Source organism: Malurus melanocephalus, unplaced genomic scaffold (genome assembly GCF_030028575.1).
Source record: "Malurus melanocephalus ecotype Western Australia unplaced genomic scaffold, MMel_1.1 scaffold_514, whole genome shotgun sequence".
NCBI lineage: Eukaryota > Metazoa > Chordata > Aves > Passeriformes > Maluridae > Malurus > Malurus melanocephalus.
The window spans coordinates 412,367-436,827 of NW_026623746.1; the positions used below are offsets into that span (position 1 = coordinate 412,367).

Below are 24,461 nucleotides of genomic sequence, written 5' to 3' on the forward strand. Positions count from 1 at the left end.
GTGCTTCCTCCTGAGGAACATCTCTCCACCTGCAGCAGCTCACCTCTACCTGCTGGAAAGTCATGACAAGAGTGATACAGGACAGAGGACTCCTTAAAATGCAGCTTGCTTCAAGTCCCAACAGGGAATACAGCTCCATGAGAATCAGTCACCTCTGAAATTCGTATTTCTCTCTGCAGACTGGAAATTCTGAGCAAGTGAGCATTTTCACAGCCACCCTGCCCTAAAGGGTGGCAACACCTGACATAGATAAGAGGCAACCGTGATTTTGTACATATAACCAGGGCTCAAGTGATGCCCATGCCAACTCAGGAAAACAAAATGCTGGCTCTGACCACTTGTGAAACGTGCTCCTGGCCAGTGCCAGTCCCGGGTGTGGCTCCCCAGCTGCACACACTGACCTCAGTCCCCACGGATTTGCTCCAGCTCCCATCCCACCCCTCCCTGCCGGTTCTCTGATCCTCCAGTAAGCCATATCAGGAAACTAAACCAACAGAAAACAATTTTGTTCCATTATGTCAGTTTTTTTGCCCGTTTCAGCTTCCTGAAGCAGCCTGCCAAAGGCCCCTGCGATGCCAGCAGGGGGAAAGCTGGGAGGCAGGCTCCAGCAGCCCCCAGAGCACAACAGAACAAGGGAGGAGATCAGGGATGGAGCCACCAGAGGGCAATGCAGGTGTGCTCAGCACAAAGCATTGATCATCACCACAAGCCGCTCCATGATGGCCAGGAAAACAAACCCGGCTTTGCTTACAAGCCCCCAAATTCACCTACGCTTACCATGCCCACAGCTCAGCCAATCTGCCAAGCCAACACCATCAAAACCACGCACTGTGCCAGCCCTGGAGTGCTGCCAGGGCCAAAGCAATGCAATRGCTGTTTGGGTATTTCTTCTGCCATCAGGAAGCACCAAAGCCCACCCTGGAGCAGCAGCAGCAGGCTGTGTGCCAGCGCTCCCYGACAGCCCGACTGCCCGTGTCCCTGCCTTTGTGCTCCTTGGCTGAAGTGACAAGCCAGAAGGCTGCCAAGGGACTCCTTGGCACAGAGACAATCAAAAGAGCCGCAGAATGCCCACATCCTGCTGGCACTGCTGCTCATCACAAGGGTGGGATAAACCCAATTCAAGTGTGCAGCAGACAGGAGCCAGGGGACTCCTCACTGGCACTTACCAACTTTGGCAAAGGCCTCCTTGAGTTCCTCCAGCTCATCTTTGGAGATTTGCATGGTGTTGGCCATCTCATGAATTTAGGGAGTACCTAARGAGAGAAAAAGAACACTGTATGAGACCAGGCTGCATTCAGTACCATTACTTTCAAAGAGCAGCACAGCAACAATCAGAACCAATGTCACCACAGTTCCCGGAACCACGTTTATCTTTCCACTAAGAAAACACATGTGTCAAACTCAGAAATGGGAAATACACTCCTTAACCCCATTATATACACCCCATTAGCCTTGTTAATATTTAGCTCTGTATATTATTTTATGACTATGCTGTTCTGCAYACATCAGGGTACCTGCTGTCAGTGTATTCTGTAGGTCAGAAAAGCCCACATCTCCTGGGATTTTCAAGTTGGAACAAAATCAGAATCCAGAGTTAAAATATTAATGCAAGAGATACTGAATGTTCTGCTTGCCTGTCTGTCACAAGAACACACAGCTATCAAACCCAAATAAAAAATATTCTGAGCAGCAGTGAAGAGGGTTTTTTAGGACAAAGCAGTATACCTGGTACTGTTTGCAAAAAGAAAATAGTTTGCTTTTCTGCAAGAAACATGTTTGAACCAACACCTGCTTGCTTCCCCAGAGCCAGTGTCCCAATAAATGGTGCCAGGAACAGGCTGTTTGCATGGCCACTGACCCTCTGCATGGCAGGGGCACCATGAGCAAGCAYACAACAGCAGGCATGAGAAACACTGAAACCCCGAGCACACAGGAACTGCCTCGGATCAGATCTGCTCCGAGTTTCAGGAACACAGAGGATGTAGCAGAGSTCCTCCACCCATCTGCCACCATCCTCCTTTCCAAGAGCTGATGAGGTGCCACCCAGCCAGCCTGGGCAGGAGGGATCGCCACAGGGGTGGGACACCCACACACGTCCCCTTCAGACACTGGTGACAGGACAGCAGATGCCCTGGTGGCACTCTGGCTGACACTGCCACCAGAGAGCGGCAATCGATGTGACAACGCTCAGAGGGCACCAGCAAAACAGACACTGATTATTAGCACATTCCAACAGCACGGCTGGATCTAGTTCAGGGTCTGTGAAAATGGGGATTGGGGCTTGCTGCAACTTCAAACAAGACTTGTGTCCCAAGATTTTCCAGCTCCCACTTGGTTCACTACAACCCCTGAAGTTGAGAAATAAAAAGTTCCTCCTCTGCCTATGGGAACAGACGCAGCTGCCTCCTCCTTTGCTAGCAGAAGGATGAGGGGTGGGTTGAGGTTTACAGACTGTCAGAGGGCAGGATCCCAAACTGGCTCTGGCTGGAGGCTCGAGCAACAAGAGGCTCCGTTYAACAAATGCCTGTGCTCTGATTAGCAACCCTCTTTTGTCTGAGGCTCCCAGCTGCCTTCACAAGCACTCTTTAACTTTACACAAGTTTGCCTGTAGGTGTAAATATTCATTTTCTGTAACACTTCACTCAGTCTGGCAAGAATGATGCTGTTAGAGWTGAGAGCAATGGGCAGGTGTGGCAGCCTGGGAAAGCAGCTCAGACAGGTGCTAGCAGCAAAGAAAGTCAACAAGAAGTTGCATCACTTCAGAGACATGAAGGAAAGCACTTCAGATCCCACCTCCCAGCATCAACAGGCATAAAATGYTGAACTGCTAGTAAACCCCACCAACAACAACACAACCAGCTTCATCATTGGATTCAAGCTGAAAAAAATGGGCCAGGAGGAGGAATTACAGCAAACTGCATCAGACTGACAGAGGAAACAAAATAAATTTTCATAAAAGTAAACTTTTGTACTGTTTCACAAATCTCACATTAGGCTAGCTGACCAAGGCAATGCTACCATGCAGGTCCCTGCAAGATGCAGGAATGCAGCACTGACTGCCTTGCTCCATGYCCAGCCTGAGATCTGTCTCCATCCCTGGAGCAGCCCCTTCCCTGCAGCACTCCCATGGSTGCCCCAGCCTCAGTGCACCAGAACCTGGCTGCTGTTTCCAGGGGATAAAGGAGTTGCTTAGCAAGAAAATCAGCTCTGAGCAAGCTTATTGCATGATACAGGAGATGGATTTCACAACTGGCAAAAACACTTGGGGAATACTACCAAGAACAGAGCCAGATTTGGCTGTGCAGACAGGTGGCATGAGCTGCCAGGCAGGAGAGGCTGAGCTACTGGCTGAAAATTCAGCCAAAGCTCCTCCACAAGTTCTGCTTTCTACCTAACTCTCATTTGCACCAATTCATTTTCAAACCACGAGGATTTCCCTTGAAAAGGGATTTTCCAAAGCATCTTTATCTAACCACTTAATTGGAATTTAATTTGCTATCTCCAACATCTTCAACACCAAAAGAAGCAGCAAACACCACCATAAGCCAAGAGCTTTTAAAAAAGCTGTTGTGTTTGACTTTATCAGGGAAATATCACRCTCTGGATACGCCCTGCAGTTGTTTGCATGGGTCTTGATTTAAAAAAAAAAATTCCCATTCCAGTCCTGAGGCTGTTCAGCTCAGTCAGTCCATGAAACAGRKTTCCTTCTCTGTTTTTACATCACTTCTTTCTTCTGTTTCTCTGCTTGATAGGAGGGAGGAAGAATTCAAACCAACAGAGAAAAAGCAGACACCTGACCTTGTCAGGGCTGTCTGAGGAGGGGAAAGGGTGTTATGCTATAACAAAACAGTCTATGGAAAGGTTAGTGGGCCACAAAGTTACAAGCTCCCAAAGCAATTGTACAGAGCTTTTCTGCAATGAAGAGGAATTACACCGTCAGTGGCACAYGGGGCTGGGGGGCAGGGGAGTTTCACTTTTTTTCTTTTTCTGTTRTGGGGGGTTTTGATGTTTGTTTGTTTTTAATAGCTGACTCTAGGGCATTCAGAACCGTGTTTTTCATTCAGTTGCATTTTTCAAACAAGAGGCTTTGTCTCGTGGGACATAAAAAGCCCTTTTATCGCACAAAGCCCAGTGGGGACACCCCACACTGCTCACGCCTGACCACATCACACTCGAAAGGCTCTGCCAGGGTGGGCAGTGACAGCCAGGGACCAGCTCACACCTAAACACCCATTTCAGAGGGACASAGAACAAGGGGAAAGTTGGAGTCTGGCCGCTGACACCCCATCTATCCATCAGCACACAGATAAAGCGCACAAAGAAGCGATTCCTGCTGCAGATCCCTCATCCTGCCTTCATCCCTCAYGGAAGGGAAGCCAGGGCAGCTCTGCCACCCGTGGGTGCACAAAGGCACCTACCCAGAGAGCGTGGCTGGCACAGGGTGCAGCCTGTTCCCATCTTCTGAAGGCTTTCCACCTGTGATTCAGATCAGAGCTGCTCCAAGCGTGTCTCACTCAGGTTTTGGAATATCAACTCCCTTCCCTGACACAGGCTGGATAGAGTTCCTGGGCAAACAAACTGTACAGGTTCTAAACACACTGCAGCCACCGAAYTGGGGTTATTTTATTTGCAGAGCCGCAGCAGGGGCAGGTCAAGGAAGGCTGTCCCAGCGTGTGTTTTGACAGCTGTGAGCCACCTGGGGACACAGACAGAGCAGCAGGGACTGCCACTGGAGGGACACCTCTGCTGCGGTCTCTGCACTCCCAGAACAAGTGCCAGAAGCTAACCAGGATATTTGGGTGGATTARCTGCTCAGACAGCAACTTAAAAACACCCAAGCACAGAGAAAAAGGCTCTCAAGACTCTTCCCCAAGAGGGGAAGCCCTGGAAGCTGCATCCTGCACAGAGGATTGGTGGAAAACTGATGAAAGGGGGATATTCAGATGTTTGTACATCTTGAAAGTTGGCGGATTAATTCAAACTTGAAAGCACATGACAACCAAATATTTCCTGACAGCCACTTGAACACTTCCAACAGAAACAGAGCTGGAATTTGCTGCTGATCCAAATGGAAGAATTTGCTTTCTTAGCAGCTCTATATTACTCTGAAAACTGAGTGCTTCGTCCTTTCCAGGCCTGCCTCGCTTTAATATCTCTACAATGACTGATTAACAACATCAATTTGTTTACTCAAACAGGCCAATGCAGAGACACATTAAAGTATCAACAAAAAGGTATTAATATGTCATATTTCCACTCAATTTAAAGAAAAGAAACAAGTGAGCAAGACCTAGTCTGGAGCAGTGACTCACTCTGTGTGCATTCCCATTTCTGAGGAATCCGTGGTTTTGCTCCATTGTCATGACAAAAGCTCCTGACATCAGAAGGCAAATCAGTCAGCGTTAGTTAATCAATAATACTCAAACCCCACGTATCTGTGATCACTAAGCCAGCACATATCTTTAGGAACAAGCARTGGGGCAGGCAGGCACTCGGTGCCCTCACAGCCCCCAGCGAGTGCCAGAGCCCTGTGGCGTGGGCACTGACGCAGCTGCCTGGCCAAGCTGGAGGAAACCCGGTGATTCAGCCAACACAGGATCCAGCCCCAGGCTTCCTGTGGCTCACCCCATCCTCCTTTTCCTGCCTGTTYTGCAGGTAGGGCTGCTCCCTGCCAAGAGCTGCAATGGAGAGTGGGGTGGCTGTGTGCCCTCTCCTCTTCAGCCTCCCCAGCCCCTTCTGAAAGCAGCAGCACTGTGACCATCCCAAAAGGGCTGTGCAAGCTCCAGAGGTGCCAGGACAGCCCAGAGCAGCCACCCTCAGGACAGTGAGGGAAGAGTCACTGCCAAGGGCTACAAGCTGTCTTCTCTGCATCCCTGCCCAGGTGACAGGATGCTGCAGAGGATGCTGCAGYGATCTCCTGATGCTGCAGGAACCCACAGACACAGGCCCAGGCTCATGCTGCTTTTACAAATGTTTGCAGGCAGGAGAGGGCACAGATACACCCATTCCCATCTCCCTCATCAGCTGTGATGGCTGCTTTTACTAGTCCAGTCCAAGCAAAGCCTTTGGGGTTTTACAGACAGCAYCTCCAAACCTGACAGCGGCAGGACAGGAAACCTTGTGGTGCTCAGACTGGGTCTGAGGAATCCTCTGAGGCAAACAGTTCCCAGTGCTTTGGAGGGTGACAGGAAAGTTTGGGGATTGATGGCCTGTAAATGAAAACCTATCAAAAAATCCATCCTCTCCTGCTCATWATCAGTTTGTGTGCTCATCAAACGCTCATCACAGCCTTTTGCTSATCAAACTCCTACAAGACAGCACCCGCTCCCTGAGTGTGGTTATTAGCAAACACCCAGCTGATGGAAGCACATAAACTTTTAATTGGCAATCACCTTCCAGACAGACACTGGTCAGAGGTGCTGGCTGAAACCAGACCTTCATCACACCTCAGTGACAGATGTGACCAGGTCAGAGCAGGGATTAGGAGATGCCACCCCACCCAGAGAGGCTGCACCATGGTGRTGTCTAACCCCTCACCATCAGCATGATGTTGCTGCACACTCTGAAATCAGTTTGGTGCTGCTCTTTGCACAGTTGTGGTTCTTGTGCTCACAAACACTGTGTTCCCATCCCCTCAGGAGAGCTGTTTCCCCTGCCTCGGGGGCAGAGGGGCACACAAAGCTTTGAGCAGGTATTGCTTTGTGGTGCCAGATTTGGCTGAGCAGCTGCATCTYTCACCTGTGGTGCTTCCCTTCAGTGAGGTTTTCCCAGCCCCACACACRCCAGGCTCAACAAATGTACAGCTCTGCTCTCAAGGCCTGCAATGCTTGAACTATTGACCACCACTGCACTTTTAACACCTGCAAAGCCATTGTCCAAATCCAGCTTTATTTCACTCTTCATCCAGCTTCTCTTGGCCATGCAAAGCACCACAAAAACTCACCTCAACAAGACTAACTACAAAAATTCAATTTTAATTCTGAATTACTTTAAACTCGTTTGGCTGTTTGAATTGACCACCTCACACCACCCAGCTCTCCAGTTCTCTCAAGCTACTGCCTTTACACACAGCCTTTACACCCCTGGACTGTGCAGCCCACCAGCTGCATCCCAGGGAAAGGGCACAGGACCACAAAGGCACTCTCCAGGTCACCTCATCCCAATTCCATACAGAGATTACCTCCTGAAGCACCTCTAACCCAGCAGAACTCCTTCCCATCAGCAGGTTTTGCTTTACATTTTTTCAAACTCCTGAAACTGCCACGCTGGGAGAGGCAAGTTCTCTGCTGTGCTCATGTTCACCTGGGAGTGGACTGTGAAACTTTGCTCCAGTTGTTGCACAACTCACCGCTGCTGCGGGGGAAAAAWCTGCCAAATCCATCAGGAGCAGACACTCATGCTGGAGTTAGTCACTGCTCTCAGCTTGCCAGAGGTTCTCTCTGGATTTGGAGGGATGTCTCAATGGGGTAACCACCTCTGCACAATTATGTTCCTCCAGCATATCCAGGTAAGAATTTCTCCTCGCTAGGCCTGTGCAGAGTGATGCCAGGTATTTTTCTGAGCAGCAGCAGGGCTGATGACCAGCAGGGATCTGGGCTGTACAGAGAAAGAGCCACTCCAACAGTACAGGAACAAATGCAACAAATCAGTATTCCTACACCTTCAGCTCAGACTTTAACCACAACCCCAACATCCATTGAGGGTCTGGACAACCTGACCCTTCCCCTTCTGCATGCTGGTAAAAGTGTTCTCTCTCCCTTCATAACAGAACCAGATTCACAAGCTTCARTCATCTTAAATCCTTAGTAAAAACAACTGCTGACCCTTCAGGCCAATTTACATGCCTCTGACTKCCCTGCACAGCCAAGAAAGCTCTCTGGGGTGCACCCAGGCCTGGATAATGGTCATCATGATCAGAACTCTGACACAGAACCGAGCTGTAGCCAGTACCCAGAGAAAGCCCCAAATCAGCACCAAACAGGAATCAGCCCCTTGATAAAAGCCCAGGAGAGCTCTGTTCTCCAGGGCAGCATCCARAACCACCAAAAGCTGGGGATATGGACAGAAATTCACAGGGATTCAARCACACAAATCCCTCTGTCTCACAGACAGAGAGCAAGCAGCTGAGGATGCTCAGCCACGTGATGCCAAATTGCCCAGAGGCTGGAGGGAAGCACAAGTGAGAGGAACACAAMTGCTTCCACTCCAATTGCTCGTGGAAGGCAAAAAACAAAGCTTCCCCAGTCCTCAATGAAAATTCTCCCAACACATCCCCATTCTCGGAGCCAGAGCTGCCTCTGATGCACGTTCAGGGGTGAGATGCAACCCTGGAGCAGAGGGGATGRGATGGGATGGATGTGTGCTTACKCTCAYGTCCCAGCACCTACTGGAAGGAGGCTGAACCAACAGAAATATAAAACCATTTTGGGACTCAAATGGAAAAGAGAAGCACCAAAAGCTTTCAGGGGTTCTTACACTCTGTGAAGGCTCCTGCTGTGGATGCCCAGGGCCCAGTGGATTGGATGGATGGTCACAGAGGAGACCAGTTGCACTCACACAGCCCCATCGTGCTGCAGGCTCACASCTACAGCACATAGACCTCGCTCCAAATCTATCACACACATCTACAGAGCACTTAAAATCTGTAGGGAAGGGTAGAAAAGAGATAAAACAATGCTCAAGGCACCAATGAATCAATCCTTAAAAGCCTCTTTGACAAATATTCCTACTAAGTGTTGCATTTTGGCACACCTCTAGTTTTAGCAGAGCAGCTACTCCAGGGTTAGAGAACATTTGTAATCATAACCCACCAGATTGGTTTAACTAACTTTTGAGATAGTTTGCTCATATCAGTGGAAATAGAAGAGAAATACTCTCATTACCTAGGCAGCACAACAGAGAACAGGTGATCCTTTCAAGACTTCTCAGGAAAGGAAGAGCTGAACAGTCATCTGCCTGGAACTTGCAAAAGCAAATAACATTCAGAGATTATTCAAACTTAAGTGCAAGAAGGTAAAAGAGRGGGGGGGCTGAGGTCAGGTGTCAGCTAATGGACTGAAAGTCAGAAGGCTTCATTTAAATTCCTGGYTCAGGCACAGAAAAGTCATGCAAGCCTCTCAGGAAATTCTTATGTTGATAGTAATTCTTATTCTTGCGTAGTTTCCTAAATGAAGAGCACAATTAACACTTCCTTCTACTTAATATGTCTCTTCTCCATAAATGTCTTCAAGAAAGGACCCATCTCTTACCACCCATTGCAAAAACTGAGCATCCCTCATTTTATGAGGGGACTCTCAGAGCAAAGGTGTGAAAGACAATGGGTTCCCTGCCAGCACAAGCAAGGAGGAATGAGGTTCACAAGGCTGAATCAGGGCAAATTCTCCTCCCCAGAAGCGACTGGGACCTGCTTGCTGAGACCTGCAGGTTACCCTGAGCATGCTTTAAGCATCCATCTCTTGATTTCCCAATATTCAGCCCCAAAAGGAGGCCAGCTCCTTACAAGGTGAGCTGCAGACCTGAGGCTGCAGCCTGGCTCAGGAGGACCAGGACAAAGCCCTGCAAAGCCCTGCAAAGCCAGAACCCCCTCGATCCTCCCAGCACCTCCAGCTCTGCTCTCAGGCAGCACCCTGGGCATGTACAGGGACTGATATCCAGAGTGCCACGACAAAGCAAGGAGCATTACTCAGTCTGGTGAACTTCCCTCCCRCCCAGGTGGGGGAATCAACCAGATCCCTAAATTAAATCACAGCACAGTCACTGCTTATTCAACGCCAGCAAACAAGCTCCTGCAAGCCAAACACCCGGCATGACAGAGCTGATCCCTGGCAAGCTGGACAATGGGGAGTTTCAGCTGTCAATTTTGGGAGGGTGGGTGCTGTGCAACCTTTTAGAAGGTATAGCTGTGGTCAAGCAGTTGGCAAGCTGTTTTATCAGCTGAAGGTAAACAGAGTTGGAAAGTTGAAGAGAAAGAGAACAGCCAGGGCGGAAATGCTGGCTGCCCAGATGACAAACATTCAGAGAAATGTGTCAATTAATGCTTTCTTAAATAAGAAACAAAGCACTAGAAACTACAAACYGTACAATAAGTGTTGTAATTGTGTTTCAAAAGTGCCTTAAACCCCAAGAATTTCAGTAACTGATCTCTTACTGGGAAAAGTTACTGATAAAAGAAAACCCCTCTTCTATCCTTCCCCTGCTGTCTGTAATATTGTTTAGAAAGCACTTGGGAAAAAGGGAAAGAAGTCAAAATAATTTGTTTCAGAGTGAGAAAGCAACATTAGACTGCAATAAATCAGTGTCACTGCATAGCTGTCCTAATGGCTCATGAAGTAGGATAAAACTCTTCAAATTCTCCTTATTTACTCTAGAGAAGATGGTGTAGATTGCATCTACTCTTAGCAAAACCAGAAACATTAATCTCAAAAACTAATGTGAAATGGCTAGAACTGAAGGAAAGCTGCYGTCCTTGCCTCCCAGGAGGCTGCAATGACAGTGAAATCACATTTARTCTAACTGCAGGGTGTTCCCCACACTTGTCTATAATTTAACTTAATACGGGGAGGAGCGATAGGGAGCCAAAGGCAGCAGTCRCCAGTTCAGGATCAGGCAAGCTCTACTTGGTGACTCTTGGATTTTGGACAAGCATTAACAACCTCTGCAAAATGCACTCTGATTAGCAGGTTTCAAGGTTAGGTAAATGCATCCAGCACTCCTAGAGCAGAGCACTAACTTCTCATTGAGTCCCTTCAAGCTGCTTTGCCTCCTCCTTCTCCTCCCTCTGTTTCATAGCTCAGCCAGTGCCCAATACCCCTAGGACAGATGTTGTGGTTAGAGAGACGTATGCACTGTAAACAGCATGCAACCTCATCACTACTTTGAATTTCAGGAGAGTGTGAGAGTCCTCCAGCTGYGGAAATCATTCTTCAGAAAAAGCTGCTTTGCAGAGTAAATGCAGAGTAAAATATCTCTTCTCAGCCTTTTGGCTAAGAGTGAGCATACTCTCAGTTTAGTAAAATATAACTAAGCAAAACCTCAGAGCAACACATGCAGTACAAACAAAATCAGGACATGAAGAAGCTGTACTAGATGTGTTTTACAGGCTTGCAGACAAGTTAAGTTTAAGTTTTTAAGACCAAAAAAACAAATCAGCATTTCAGTTCAGTACTTAAAAGTACTGGCATACAAGTATTTTAAGCAAGCAACAACTACCAAAGTATTTACCAGAGGGTCTACATTGGCCTCCAGCATCGGGTACAGCCAAAAACCACAGCAAGACCAACTCCTCTGTTTGGAAACTAAATCCTACCAGGCTGTAATGCCTCATGCCATTCCAGGTGGAATGGGAAGGCAGCACTCAGAACCCGCCCCTCCAGGTGAAAGACCCCAAAAAGTTCAGCAGTCCCCACAGCCTAAAGACATCCCCCAAAGACACCCAGAGCTCCCCGCACTCTCTGCAAGGCAGAGGTTTAAATATTTAACACTTCTAACATGCAAGTTTAAGCAGTTCTGCTTTGTAAAAGCCGGCTGCAGACTGAGACAGAACAAGAGTGTGCCCCAGACAGAGTTCTGAGCAGACACACCCTCTGTCCTCGCCTGCAACATTAAACCCTCGCTGATGTTCGGTCCTGGCAGCTCTCGCCGCTGTTTGCACGCGTCAGGTGCGCCGGTAAATCCCAAATTTAGGCACATCCAAACCTGAAATCCGCTCTGCCCTCAGCTGTTTCCCTCTCTCTACTACAGCAGCAGGAACCAGCAGGCGTTTCGCGGAGAAAAGAAGAGCAAAACAAGTCGCTGCAGGACAATCCTCRGGCATGTGCCCGCTGCACAGCCGCACGCCAGCCCGCCCCGGGACTGCCTTCCGCAGCCTTCCTCACCTCTCCTCCTCCTCTCCGGGGAAAGCGAATCGCTGCCTCGCCCTGCCCGAGCTCTGAGGTGTCTCCCACGCCCCCAGGCCGGAGCTGGGCACCAGCATCGCTCCCCGCCCAGCGAGGGGAGGGCGCTTCCCGAGCGATGCGCTCAGAGCGCCGGGAGATGCGCTGGAGCGCCCCGAGCATCCCGAGCGGGGACTGTCCCCACACTGTCCCCACACTGTCCCCAACAGCGGCTCCTGAGCTTCCACTGCTCGGCACCTGCGAGCAGGAGGCACTGGGATACTGAGGCTTTAGGTGAGCAAACTATATATATATTTAATTAATAAAGCACAAAACACAGACCCAAAACAAAAGCAAAAAATATCCCTCTTCTGCTCTTTACTCCTTAACATGAAGGCATTTTGCTTCTCAGCGTCAAACAGCAAAGCAGAGCTTGGATTTRGCTTTATGGACTTATTTTATGGATGTCTTTGAAACAATCAGAAGCTCACAGAACACTGAGGATCCAACCTTTTTGACCTCAGTTTGCACTGAAGGAGGATGGTGCCTGCTATTTCACCTCACAGTTCCTCAAAAATGAAAATAAAAAAAAAATAAAAAGTGGTCTGAATAGATTAAATTAAATACAGAGCTCAGAGCTGGCCCATASTGTAATATATTGCATTACCTCAGCAATTAATCCCTGTCTGTTCTAGATGAAACAGGAACAGACATCTGCTGCCAGCCAGGAAGACACAAGCAACAGAAACATCGTGTACTGTGTGCTGCTGATGCAATGCACAGGAGCAGAATCAATCACCAGAAAGGTTAACTGGGMTTTCCAAACTATAATCATATATTTTAGAAATTTCTGTTCCTGTTAAGTCCATAATGTTTRAGCATTCCCATAGCTAAAAGGAAAATATGTCATTTACTAATAAACACAATATTTGATTTAGCAAAACATTTGAAGAGCTTGTCACTGTTCTAAAAAGTAAAAATACTTTATCAATATGGTCACTGGGTGGAGTTCTTGTTGTTTCTCTTTAAAAATTACATCAGCCAGGAAGGTGAGTCACTGACTGGTACCATTTCTTGGGTATCACCTGAAAATTTAGCTCCCAGCTGTAAAGTTCCAAGAGAGGCATAAAACACACCCCAAAAACAAAACAAAACAAAAAACCTAACCCCGAACCCACAGCCTGCCAGCTTCCWCAGGATGGTAAACATCATGGAAACCAAAATAGAGGGTTTTATGCCCAGAACTGCAGCTGCAACTTAAAAGAAGCTGGCTTGAAAAACACTCCTGCAGTCCACGAGACCAGGCAGAGAACAGATCAGACAGGGTTTAGAGAAGAGAGACTGACTCTGCTCTGACTCGCACCAGCCACCAGCTTCAGCATGGCATCAGCCTTGGGTGCAGGGAGCCCAGCTGGCTGCCCTGACCAAAACCAGGGATAACCAGGATAACCAGTGGAGTCTTGGGGCAAAGCATGCAACAAAAATGAAGAACTCATCTCATGAAGTTTGGAGCCTTCTGCTCTACATGTGAGTATATTGCACAGCAGAAATTCATCCTGTGAGGGTTGGTGAGGCTTTGGGGCTTGACTGGCTCTGGGGAGAGCATGGCAGAGCCCAGCTCCAAAAACCATGTTGTGACTGTATCAGTGGCAGAGCCATTGCACAGGCAAGGTCTGCTTTTGGGAGGGAAAAGCCTCCTGTCCTTGTCCCTGGTGTCCGTGTTGGTGGCACAGCAGAGCAGCACCCGCAGGTGCACAGGAGGCAGACGGGTGACCTAAAACCACCAGCCYATGGGTCCTCAGACCCTGCTTACTCACTTCTCTTTTCAGGCAAGTGTAAAGCATCCTACAGGGCTACCAGGTATCACCATTCCCTCTGCCTGAGAGGGAAAGGACATCCCTGCCCGGTCATGGGGCAGCACATATCCTCAGTGGCTCCGCCACGAGGAGCTCGGCTCACACACGGCGCACGTGAAACTCCCATCTGCCACATTTGCAAGGGATCTGCGACAGCCAGTTCTTCCAGAGCTTTAAGAGCACTCTGCTCCTGAATAGTTCAAATCCAGTCCTGGCGGTCCAACCTGCAATTACAGTCAAACCTAAAATAGCACCTCGGCGGTGCCAGCAGCACTCATCTCCACGTCATGTCCCGAGACTCAGCACCGGGTGTGGCGATGGCAGGCAGTGAGCACACAGCTCCCCGGGCACTCCCAGCCCACTTCCTCCACACGCCTGCTCACACACCACTCCCCACACTCTTCCAAAATAGGAATTTTTTTGGTACAGCCAGTATAATACCAGTGTATTTTCTTCTTCTCCCCGCTTTAAGAAAGCCTTTTAGGGAAGAAGAAGAAGGTGCCTGAGGTGCTCAGGTGATGAATGCACTTCCCTGTGTGGAACATTGTGATGGAGGCTCATGCACAAAGAGAACTTCCAGCACCGGCAGGATTCCTCCAGCACATCATTGCGCAAGGGGACACATCTCCTCCCCAGCTCCAGCTGCCAAGTTTCACTGGGAGGCCAYCAACAGGTATCTGCCCTCCAGAAGGTACTCAGAGATGGCTGTGGGAGTGAAGCTGCTGCCTTCCAGGTGACAAGGGAGCAGAGAGGGTAACTCCAGGAGTCATCTTGCATGTCTCCTTTCACCACAAGCCCTCAAGAACAGACCCTTTGGCAAATTTCTGGGGGAGGAAGGGAGCCCATCCAGTGTGCTGGCCTTTGGCTACAGCGGGCTGTGCAGCCCCACTGCCCTCCCCAGTGAGTCCAGAGGAGGAAAACCATCTGCTTCTGGACACCAAGCTTTCCTGCCCACTCCAGAGGGGTATTTTCTTCACCAGTGCCAAGAGATACCATGCCAATGTTGAAAGCTGTTCGAGACAACTTATGAAATCCACGGTGATGAACAAGTCCCTGGGCATGCTACATGTGTCCTAGTGATTTTTGGGATGGGATTTACCTGAAGGCACTTGTAGCTCCTGCCTAAAGTAGCTGTTTGCTGAGATACTATGAACCAGCCATGGGGGTACAGGACATACTGGTTCACTGCAGCATCTCCATGCTATAGAAACCTTCCTGGCCAGAGGGCTGGGCCACAGCAGAGCCCAGAGAGCATCAGCAGACCTTAGTGAGCCTTCAGGAGCAGCAAAGGGGGCTCAGCCTCCTGCCTCTGCCTGCTCTGGTGCTGAAAATCAAGTGTTGTCAGGAACATCACCTCTCCCAACAAAGAGAGAGAGAGAGAGAGAGAGAGAGGGAGAGAGGGAGAGGGAGAAAGTGAGAGAGAGAGTGAGAGAGTGAGACAAGGGGGAGTGGACCAAAAGAATAACTCACTGAAAGAGAAACCCAGGTAACTAAAACAGTCTACTTCACCATGGAAAAAACACCATGTTCTATGATCCAGGGCTTTAGAGAGCAAAGCTGAGTGGTCAGCCACCACCCCATTTTGGACTGACATCAGTGATCATTTACCATGTGCCAAATGTTCCTCTCCTCCAGTACAGTCCATATTCTCTTTTAAACATAAGGATTTACATGAAATTATGAACAGACAGATAGAAGGACTCTCTCCTGTGYTTTCTGATACAAATTGAGGGTTTATGCACTTCTTTCTTTCTCAGTGCCAACCAATGGCAGTGTACATCCCATTAATGTAAACAGCTATGGGAAGCTGTGACAACCCAGGAGCAAGCATTTAACCTTAACTCCTCAGTTTATCAGTCTTTTTAAAGAAAAAGCAGGTCTATCTTTGCTAGATTTCCCCCTTAAAAGCTTCCTGAGCTGCTCTGTCAGCGAGCCTGTCATCTGGAAGAAAGCAAGACATTAGTCAGGCTCATGCTTATTTAATAAAAACCTTGCATATGCAGGAGGGACTGAAAGTTGGTCTTTATTTAAAAAAACGCCTGCAAACTTGAGTACAATTYTGCAGTGCAAAACAGATCTGAGGGCTCGCCCGATTTACCCTGTGCAGCAGTAATTAACCAGCTAATTATTCACAGCTTGGATCAGGGAGCCATGCAGTCACCAAAGAAGTCCACAAGCATGCCCAGAACACAGCGTTAAGGATATTTCATGTCTTGCTATTTCATAAGGAAATCGGGAGGCTTCAACTGATGTCAGCTCCAGGAAATGAGCCACAGGCAGATGATGCCGGAAGCAGGAGGCTTTATATTTAGTACTGAGTCACCCACTTTATTAAATTCGAAAGACAAAAAAGGTGGGTGTGGAGAGGGGATACACAGAAAAAAATATGAACAAGTTACTCCCTTGATATCATGGGCCATGGGGAGTCTAGGGTCAGATGGGGGGGTTGGTGAAAGGACAGATAAATTAGAGATGACCTGGCAATCCTTTCTGCACATCCACTGGAAAAGCAGTTGCCAGATGTGCTGCATCTGAAAACACTGCAGGGGTCTGCCAGGGCTTTTGGGATTTGCTCCAGCCASTCCTGCAGGGGCCTGAGCAGGGCACCACCAGCCCTGAGGCACTTTCYCATCCCTTCTGTTACACCTTCCTTGAGCCAAAGGAGAAGCCAYTGGAAGGAACTCAGAGCAGAGAATATTTTTAAGCCAGTTCTGCAGCTCCACCTAACCAATCACAAAGTGCACCTTGCAACAATCACACCCCAAAGAAAGCACTTTGGGTGATTACAACAGCATCAGATGAAGGCTGATGGCTGCTCCTGAAGCATGGGGAGAGAGCTGACCTGACACAATAAAACTGGCATTGGAGAAMATGCTCTACATGACTGCCCACCTTCAGCCACTACTCAAGGAAATCGTATTTTACACTAGAACTGCACTATTGCAGAAGATGAGTGACTGTTCACACAACATATCTGAGCAGGGAAATTGTTCTGATCCATTTTCTGGCACCACTCAGTTTACACACATTTACAATTGAGAAGTTTACAGCATTCGTGTGCATTGCATCCTCGTGGAATGTATTAATATGGAAAAGCTGCCATTTAATAGTAATGTTGTTCTTTGAACTGAGATCTTTATACATGCAGAAAAAGAAAGTTTTAAGGAGCACCAAAAAAACAATCTTAATGCAAATGGTTGCAAAATGCAAATTACAGGGCAGATTTGTTCAGAAGAGGTTGATATTTTCATACAAGTCTGTCATAAGCCTTTTAACTTTTTGTCAGTGATAAATACTCTGCTGCCTGAGCAGCACCAACACCTTTGCAATATTTTCAGCTACTTGAGCCAGATTTCTCCCCGGAGAAGACTCACTTTCTAAATACTAAAACATAAATACTGCTACYAAAGCCAAGCACTGCACCTGATTTYAGCTTAAAAAAAGTCAACTGAAAACAAGAGCTCTCTCTAATGCCAAACAATACCAGGGACTTGCCCACAGGAGCACCCTATTAGATTACTAATAACATTGGTGTCATCTTCAAAATACAATTACAACAGTAAAAAGGATGTGGTTTGAAAAACAGATCTGTGGACTGTAACAAAACTGGCAATTATGCAGAACCAGAAGCCAGGAACTGCATAATACCTTCCACCTAGACACAAAAAGAGATTACACTCTGCAGTCACAGCCTGCTCCAGCCACCAGATGGACATTTGGCCATCTGCTGACCACTGTGCAGACCAGTTTGCTGCACCCACCCCTGGTCAGTGGGAGATTGCCACTGCTCCTCAATCCCACACAACCCATCTCTACTGCAGGTGAGCCCCCAGTATCAGAAGGGCTCCAGGCACTGACCAGGGCAGCAGCACACCCAGTCCAGCCAGGGAGGGACTGGTGTCTCCTCTGGACATCCCACCAGAGGCACGTGGCTCATCACATTGTGCAARGGGGCCCTGCAAGTTCAGCTGTGTCCAACCAGCCCAGAATCTCCTCTCTAGGGACCATGAAACTTTTTCTGGTGTTTAGCTTGTGCACTTGTTGGCTTCCCTCCAACTGCTCTATCTATCTCAGCCCCAACAGAAAGTGTCCTGTAGGATGGACCTGCAGGACAGGGTAACTCCAGGGGCTCCCATGACTACTGCACTCTTTTCAGATATGTGCAAAGGTGGGGTAGAGYTGGATTACCACTCACATGTACACTCTGAGTTGTCACCCATAGCCCTCGGGTCCCTAGAGCRCAATCTTCACCACACAGCTCATTACACTGTTAATTAGTAAGCCCTCTCACATTTTCCAGRCCATAAAAAACAGCTACTAGTAGCAGACTGATCTCTGTGCTGTGAAGCCAGTCTTTGCTGTGACAGCAGATTTCTTATATTCCCCAGTCTGTWGTTGCTGTTTAGTGCTTTATGAATCGGTACTAAAGAAACCCTCATCCTAGAAATTAAAGAAACAAAACCCATATATCTGCAGACCCTACATAAAGCCAAAGAAGGCATGGCATTTGATAGAAGGCATSAAACAACTTAGGAGCTGAGGCAGAAGAGAAGGATCCATAGCTGGGAGCAATGACACCACAAGGTTCAGCATGGGTTACACCGAATGCTGAGCAAGAACATCAGCTGTGAGTGTGACACGTGAAAGGGCAATGCACCCAGAAAGTGCAGGGCCTTGCTACGTGCCAAGTTGATATCAAACCAATGCACAGAGCTTTAATTGCCAAGGTGAATCATTGACTGCTCCTGGTCGTAAAGGCTCTTGCGTAACAGCGGGTTTCAAGGACTGCACGGGGCAGATCTCACTCCATTTCACGGATTTACAAACCTCTTTTTATACAAACCTTCAGAAYGCAGGGAGCAAAGGGACTGACTAAAACAACTCTATATAACCCAGAAAACATGTATATGCTACTTAAAGAAGGGGGAGAACKGCAGGGAGGCACAAAAGTTGTTGCCATCAGTGATGGATCTAGAGTAGGCTGGGCACTGCCATAAYCATCTGCCCAGCACAGCTACAATAACTTCCAGGAGCTTCTTAGCTGGGCAGAAGCAATGYCACTTTTTTCAAGTTTTCAACAAGAAGTCTGACTATGCTGCCTTTCCTTGAGCATTTGGTTTATATAATACAGTGGCCAAGAGCCCAGCTGGAAATTAGATAACGAGAACATTACAAAGGGGTGGGCAAAAGAAGGGCAGGAGCAGGATTGCACAGGAACCTCCCATCCCTGTCCCCAAGGACAGCTTAGTCCCAACCTCAGCCAAGCAGTGCAGAAAGGAACAGGCTAAAGTTTAGGTCAGACAKTAAGGCTGCTTATTCAAAATATTTTCAGTTTTCAGAAGGCCCAGTTTCCTCTCTCTCCTTATGGGAAGGTAAATTCTATCTGAGTGAGGATTCAGAAACTTGTTTATTCTTTCCAGGAGCACTGAGAAACATGAATGCTTTTGTAAATGGATTTCCATTTGTTCTCTGCTGACCTTCAGAATGCTGTTGTCTCAGAAACAACTCTTAAAAACAGGGGCCAACCTTCTCCCTGAATGCCTGCACAAYACCAATTACAACACCCCTAAAATAAAGTCCTCACAATCCATTCTTGGAAGCAAAACATTTTGTGCAAAATTCAGGAAAAAAAACAGCTTAATTGCAATATTGTTTTGGAACTCACTTCCTTTATTTCTGYGACCAGCTGGAGACAWGCACCTTGTTCTACGCTGGGTCGARGAAATGTTTAACTACAGGATTTATAGCACAATATAGATATGTATATACCACCACAGCACTGCAGCTGCTCAACACTCACAGCAGAAAGCAAACACTGCTTGAGCCCAAGGAAAACAGGGACGGGCTGGGATATCAGCCTGCTCACTAACATCCTGCTGCACRGGCTCCAAGGCAGGAGGAGAACATCCAAGCCTGTCCCTGGGACSAGACTCAGCATCGTGGAATCTCAAAACCACAGCCCTGTTCCAAACCCAAACAACACTGCRCAGACCCTTCGTGGCTGATTAGCAGGGAAGAGCACAAGATTGCGRTGGCAGCACAAACAAGGACCCGGAATTTACGATCTTTCAGACCCAGCTGAAGCATTGCCTCACAAAATATGAATGCCAATTACAGGGATGGGTGGCTTGAATTCAACTTTCCACTTGGTTAGCACCACAATGGACAGACTGAGAACTTTGGTGCTTGCCCAGCAGTTTCATCTGCTGCGAGGGGCTACACTGAGATCTCCCATGAAAACAGGGACAGAAACTGTGAAAACCCACRGGACCTCATCCAGCTCCTGACCTTCCCAGCAGGGCAGAGTCAAAGGTAAAAAGTTYAGTCCTAGTGCTTGTGAAAGTAGAGCAAGACACTCTTCTACCTTGTAGCACAAAAGAGAGAAGAGGCAGATCAGCAATTCCCTTTCCCTGTTATTTTGAGAAGCCCTGGTACATGAGCTTCTGCCACCAGGGCTGGGATAGCACCACACTCACCAACAACATCACTGAGGCAAACATCAATACAAACATTTTAAAAACCCCAAATTGATCAAAAGAAGCTGCTTTGAGGGAAAGAGCACATTGGGAAAAAGGACTTCGGCCACAGTTTTCAGATAACACAACAGGCAAGGAAGAACACAGAAACAGCACACAGGTGATTGGGCAAACTTATTTCAGGAACAACCCACTGCACATCACCTTCAATCTAATCCAGACAGGATACAAGCTTCTATTACCCAAGGTCTTCAACCTGAACTTCAGACTTCTTGTGCATTCAGCTCTAGAGAGCCCCTAATTTAATCACTAACRTATTGGCAAAAAAATAAGCCACACAGATATAATGCAGGATCACATGGCTTCCTATTTTCTTTCTAGTACAGAATTATTTTTCACATGTTGACCTTCAGGAAAAAAAAAAGGCAGCAAGGGAAAACAAAGGGGACTTTTCTAAAACTTCTCCCCCCACCACCTCAATGAGAAAACAATTTCAACAGCAATCCAAGAGGATGTCCTCAGAACTCTGCAATCAATYCTTTCTATTTTCCCCCTAGCAAGACGGTCTCCCCATCATCTGGAACCAAGGCAGCAGAAGCAGCTCTAGCACACAAAACTCCATCAGAAGCCTCACTAACAGGACATGGGCAGGGGCAGGATCACCTACAGCCCCTCCCTGAGCCACAGCCCCATTCTGCAGCTGGTATGGGAAACACTGATACAAACCMGCAGCTTTTCTGCTCTTACCCAGCCTGTCTCATCTACCAGATTATCAKATCTTCTTTATGCTTTTTTCACAAGTTGGTGTTTTGCAGTTTTTCCTTGTCTTGACCTGACCCTGCAGTGGGCAGCACTCACTTTGCCTTGTGTAAGTTCCTGTATTTATACAATTTTTTAAGTTCCTGTATTTATATAATCTTTTTAAACAGTCTAGCTAGCATTTTTTTCAAGAAAAATTCAGCTTCCTCCAGCAGAAAAAAAACGTCTGTAGTAAAGACATAACTACAGCAGTCAGTTTTTCCACTTTAAGAATTTGAGATATGACCAAATAGCCCCTTGACTCTCAATTAAAGTAAAAAACATGCAACTGAGTAAGACAAAGGCTGAAAGCTCATCCCTAGGCTTTGGGAGAAATAAAATCTTTCTAGTGTCCTTCTACAGCAAGTTTCATGACTGTTTACAAAAGTTTTATGAGATAATATTTCACATTTTTAGTTTTTTTTACAGCCTAGCCTAGAACAGAATCACCAGAAACAGAACAAGCCAAGGCAGAGTGTACAAAAACTGAAGAGAAGGCGGCGTTTTCTCTCTTTGCAGAGACCTTTGATCACCAAGGTCACACAAACCAGGCACACAGAGCACACCAGCCATAAACAGCTGTGGCACAGGCACTGGGCAGAGCCTCCCTGCCCTCCTCCCATCACACTCCCCTGCTCATTCATCCACCCCTGCCCTAAACAAGCACCAAGGCTGTGGCAAACTGGAGGAATTGCCGGGCAGCACCGCCTGCTTCCAGATCCCTGGTCAGCCCCATCCTGTCCTTCCCCACTGAGCCAGCAGGGAAACCCAGCATGGCCAAGGACAGTGGAAAACAAATTAAACAACACAACAAGTCAACAGTTGAGGTTCACGAGGCACAGAACACATGCCCAGGGCAAGGAGACACTCAGATSTTCCCTCTGCTATCCCAGGGCCAACCACTCAGGCTTGACTGAGAGCCTTGGGTTTGAGGCTTGGCTTTTCCAACAGGCAGCAGGGGAATGAGATCACCACCCCAGATCCCGGGCAGCCTCTTGGCCTCAATGTTTTTWCTGTTTTACACGAAGAGGGAGGAGTGTGCAGCTCAGGTCTGGGCAGACAGACCGGGCAGGAGCAGTCTCCTGGTCATTGGACATCCCTGCACCACCCGAGCTGAGACATTCTCAAAGTGGCAGCCCAACACACAGGCTATAAAGTTTTCAGGTCCTTCAAGAAGCACAGCTAAAACTTTGATCAACATCTACRATAACTACGTGGTTGGCAGTCAGACATGCAGCTCTACACCCTTCCAACACTGGCCACCTTAGCACTTTTGGATTAATCAGCAGCAAACAGATTTTCTGAGGTATTTTATAGCTGAAGGGCTTCCCGTGGCTGCCAATACCCCAGAAACCAAGACATAGATGTGTTGTGTACAGTTTTCAGCCTGATGAAAGGAAGACTATTTTTAATCCAAGCCTACGTAGGGTGGGGCTCAGTCTCCAACCAGGCCAAAAAGCCACTATAATCCACAAGACCAGTGCCTGGCAATCTTTGCTTGCAGGCTGATGTCTGTTCTATTTTGGGGATGGGAGGAATTTAGAATAAAAAGATATATAAATTAAAAACAAAGGAGGCTATGAAAAGTGAATAGAGGGAAGGGCCAGACTTATCCTGTGTATTTTGGTCCAAAGAACAGGCTCTAAAAGAACACAAATCAGAATTACTCTGTTTTCCATTTCCTACAGCAGTTTGTAATTTACAACATGGGCTAAGGAAGAGTACAGCCCCAGTGTATTTTTTGCAGGAGGAAAAGCCAATCCGTGGCCACTTGCACAGCAGTGAGACCCTTGGGAAGATGAGGGAGGAAAATGGTCACCAGCCATGGACAGATGACAGACAGACACCAGGATTCTACCCAAGATTTCCTCTCAGACACCAACACAACAGCTGCTGGGACAGCTCGCTGCTTTGTGCAGTTGGGACTGCAAAAAAGGCAAAGCAGAGGATTGGAAAAGAAAAGAAGTTTTGSTTATTTAAGGCTTATGACCAATGGGTAACCAACCCACTAAAAGGAGAGACTTTTTGGACTCTCAGCACCTAAATGAACCCAAGATCACACAGACCTCAGACATGACGTACCACCAGGTTTTATTTGTTACAGTCACTGTCTTAACTTGGCATTCAAGCCAACTCAACACAGCCATGTACTTTGCCACACTGGCCCCACGTTCCTTGCAGTTCATTTGTCTAAAAGCAGGTACAGACAGCTTCTCTCACTGTCTGCAGGTGCCCCTTTACCCATCACCCACAAACTGTGAAACACTGCACRGGCATCAGCATCTCAGAGCTCCTCCATCTGACCAGGGCTGGACCATGAGCCCAGCTGCAGAAGCCTGCAGTTACCTTTCCTGGCAGAATGCAGAAAGAGCAGGACAAAGAGATGGTTCTTCATGGGAAGAGGAGGACCAGCAATGATGAACCTCAATTATTTAGGGAAAAAACCAACCTCTAAGCAACACTGTAAAGGCTAACCCAAAGGTTCTAAGCACAGCAGCAGAACTGGATGCTGAACACCTCAATATGTCATCATCAACAACATCACTTTGTCCTTCCTTGTGCTATACCTAAGTGACCTGATTAATTACCTGCTCTCTCTCTTCCATCACTAAGAACAGTGTGTATGAGGAAACAGTGAATGAGACAGTGAACTCTATTGCCAGCTTTAAAAAGAAAAAACAAGAAAGCTTACTTAAAACAACAGTAATTAGGCCTCCTGCAGAGACACTACACTTTATCTTCTCTTGAAGATCACAGTAATAGTCTCTCTTCCCAGCTATTCAATGGGGACTCCCAGCAGCATCTGTGAGCTGTCACTCTTTTTACAGGGACAAAAAACCTACTGAAGAGGCAGGAAAAACAGCTGTAAGCATTTCAGAGAAGGAAATGAGACAAGGAGACTGGTTAGAAGCATATGGCCCATATGGATTGACATGGGCAATCAGCAGCAATCCTAACCAGAGCTTCCCATTTCAGGCAGTCGTCCTGCTCCCCACATCCTAGAGATGCATGACAAATCAATCATTATTTTATTTCTTCCATACTAACTCCCAAATGTTAGCASTGCACAGGCCACCACGGGCCATGGGGACAATCTGGATGTTGCAAGAGGAGCCAATTTGCCCCCAGGAATGCGCACATTGCCCAGAAATGGAGAAAACAGAGCAGCCAGTRCAGGGGGACACAARGAAGGGGACCTGTGGCAAGCAGCCCACCTGCCAAGGATGCTGCATTTCTCTGGCACTGGTCACCCTCACAGCTCAGCTGCTGAAAGATGGAGATAAACAAACAGGAATCAGCTGGCAAAATAAACAAAAGGGAAGGGCTGACTGTGGATAGCTCCATCTCTGCTGATAGCAACTCRCCTGGGGGCACGGAAGCTCCCTTTTCTTCATCAGACCACTCACAAACCCAGTGCAAAACCAGCTTTGAGTAGCCCAGTAGGCATGAACCCACAAACC

At 47.7% G+C, this 24,461-nt stretch overlaps 1 protein-coding gene across 5 annotated transcripts in view; it reads right to left on the bottom strand.

Annotated features, from left to right (window-relative positions):
* PLS3 (plastin 3) overlaps window positions 1–24,461 on the bottom strand; it is a 47,738-nt gene that overhangs the window by 17,597 nt on the left and 5,680 nt on the right. For 2 of the 5 annotated variants that reach the window (XM_057381521.1, XM_057381525.1), the window contains exon 2: window positions 1,167–1,253. In XM_057381521.1, the coding sequence (XP_057237504.1) occupies window positions 1,167–1,233 (67 nt within the window). In that variant the 5' untranslated portion in view covers window positions 1,234–1,253. Of the gene's footprint in view, window positions 1–1,166; window positions 1,254–8,882; window positions 8,934–11,694; window positions 11,844–11,873; window positions 11,951–24,461 lie in introns of those variants that run through there. The other 3 variants (XM_057381522.1, XM_057381523.1, XM_057381524.1) reach the window with 3 other exon arrangements.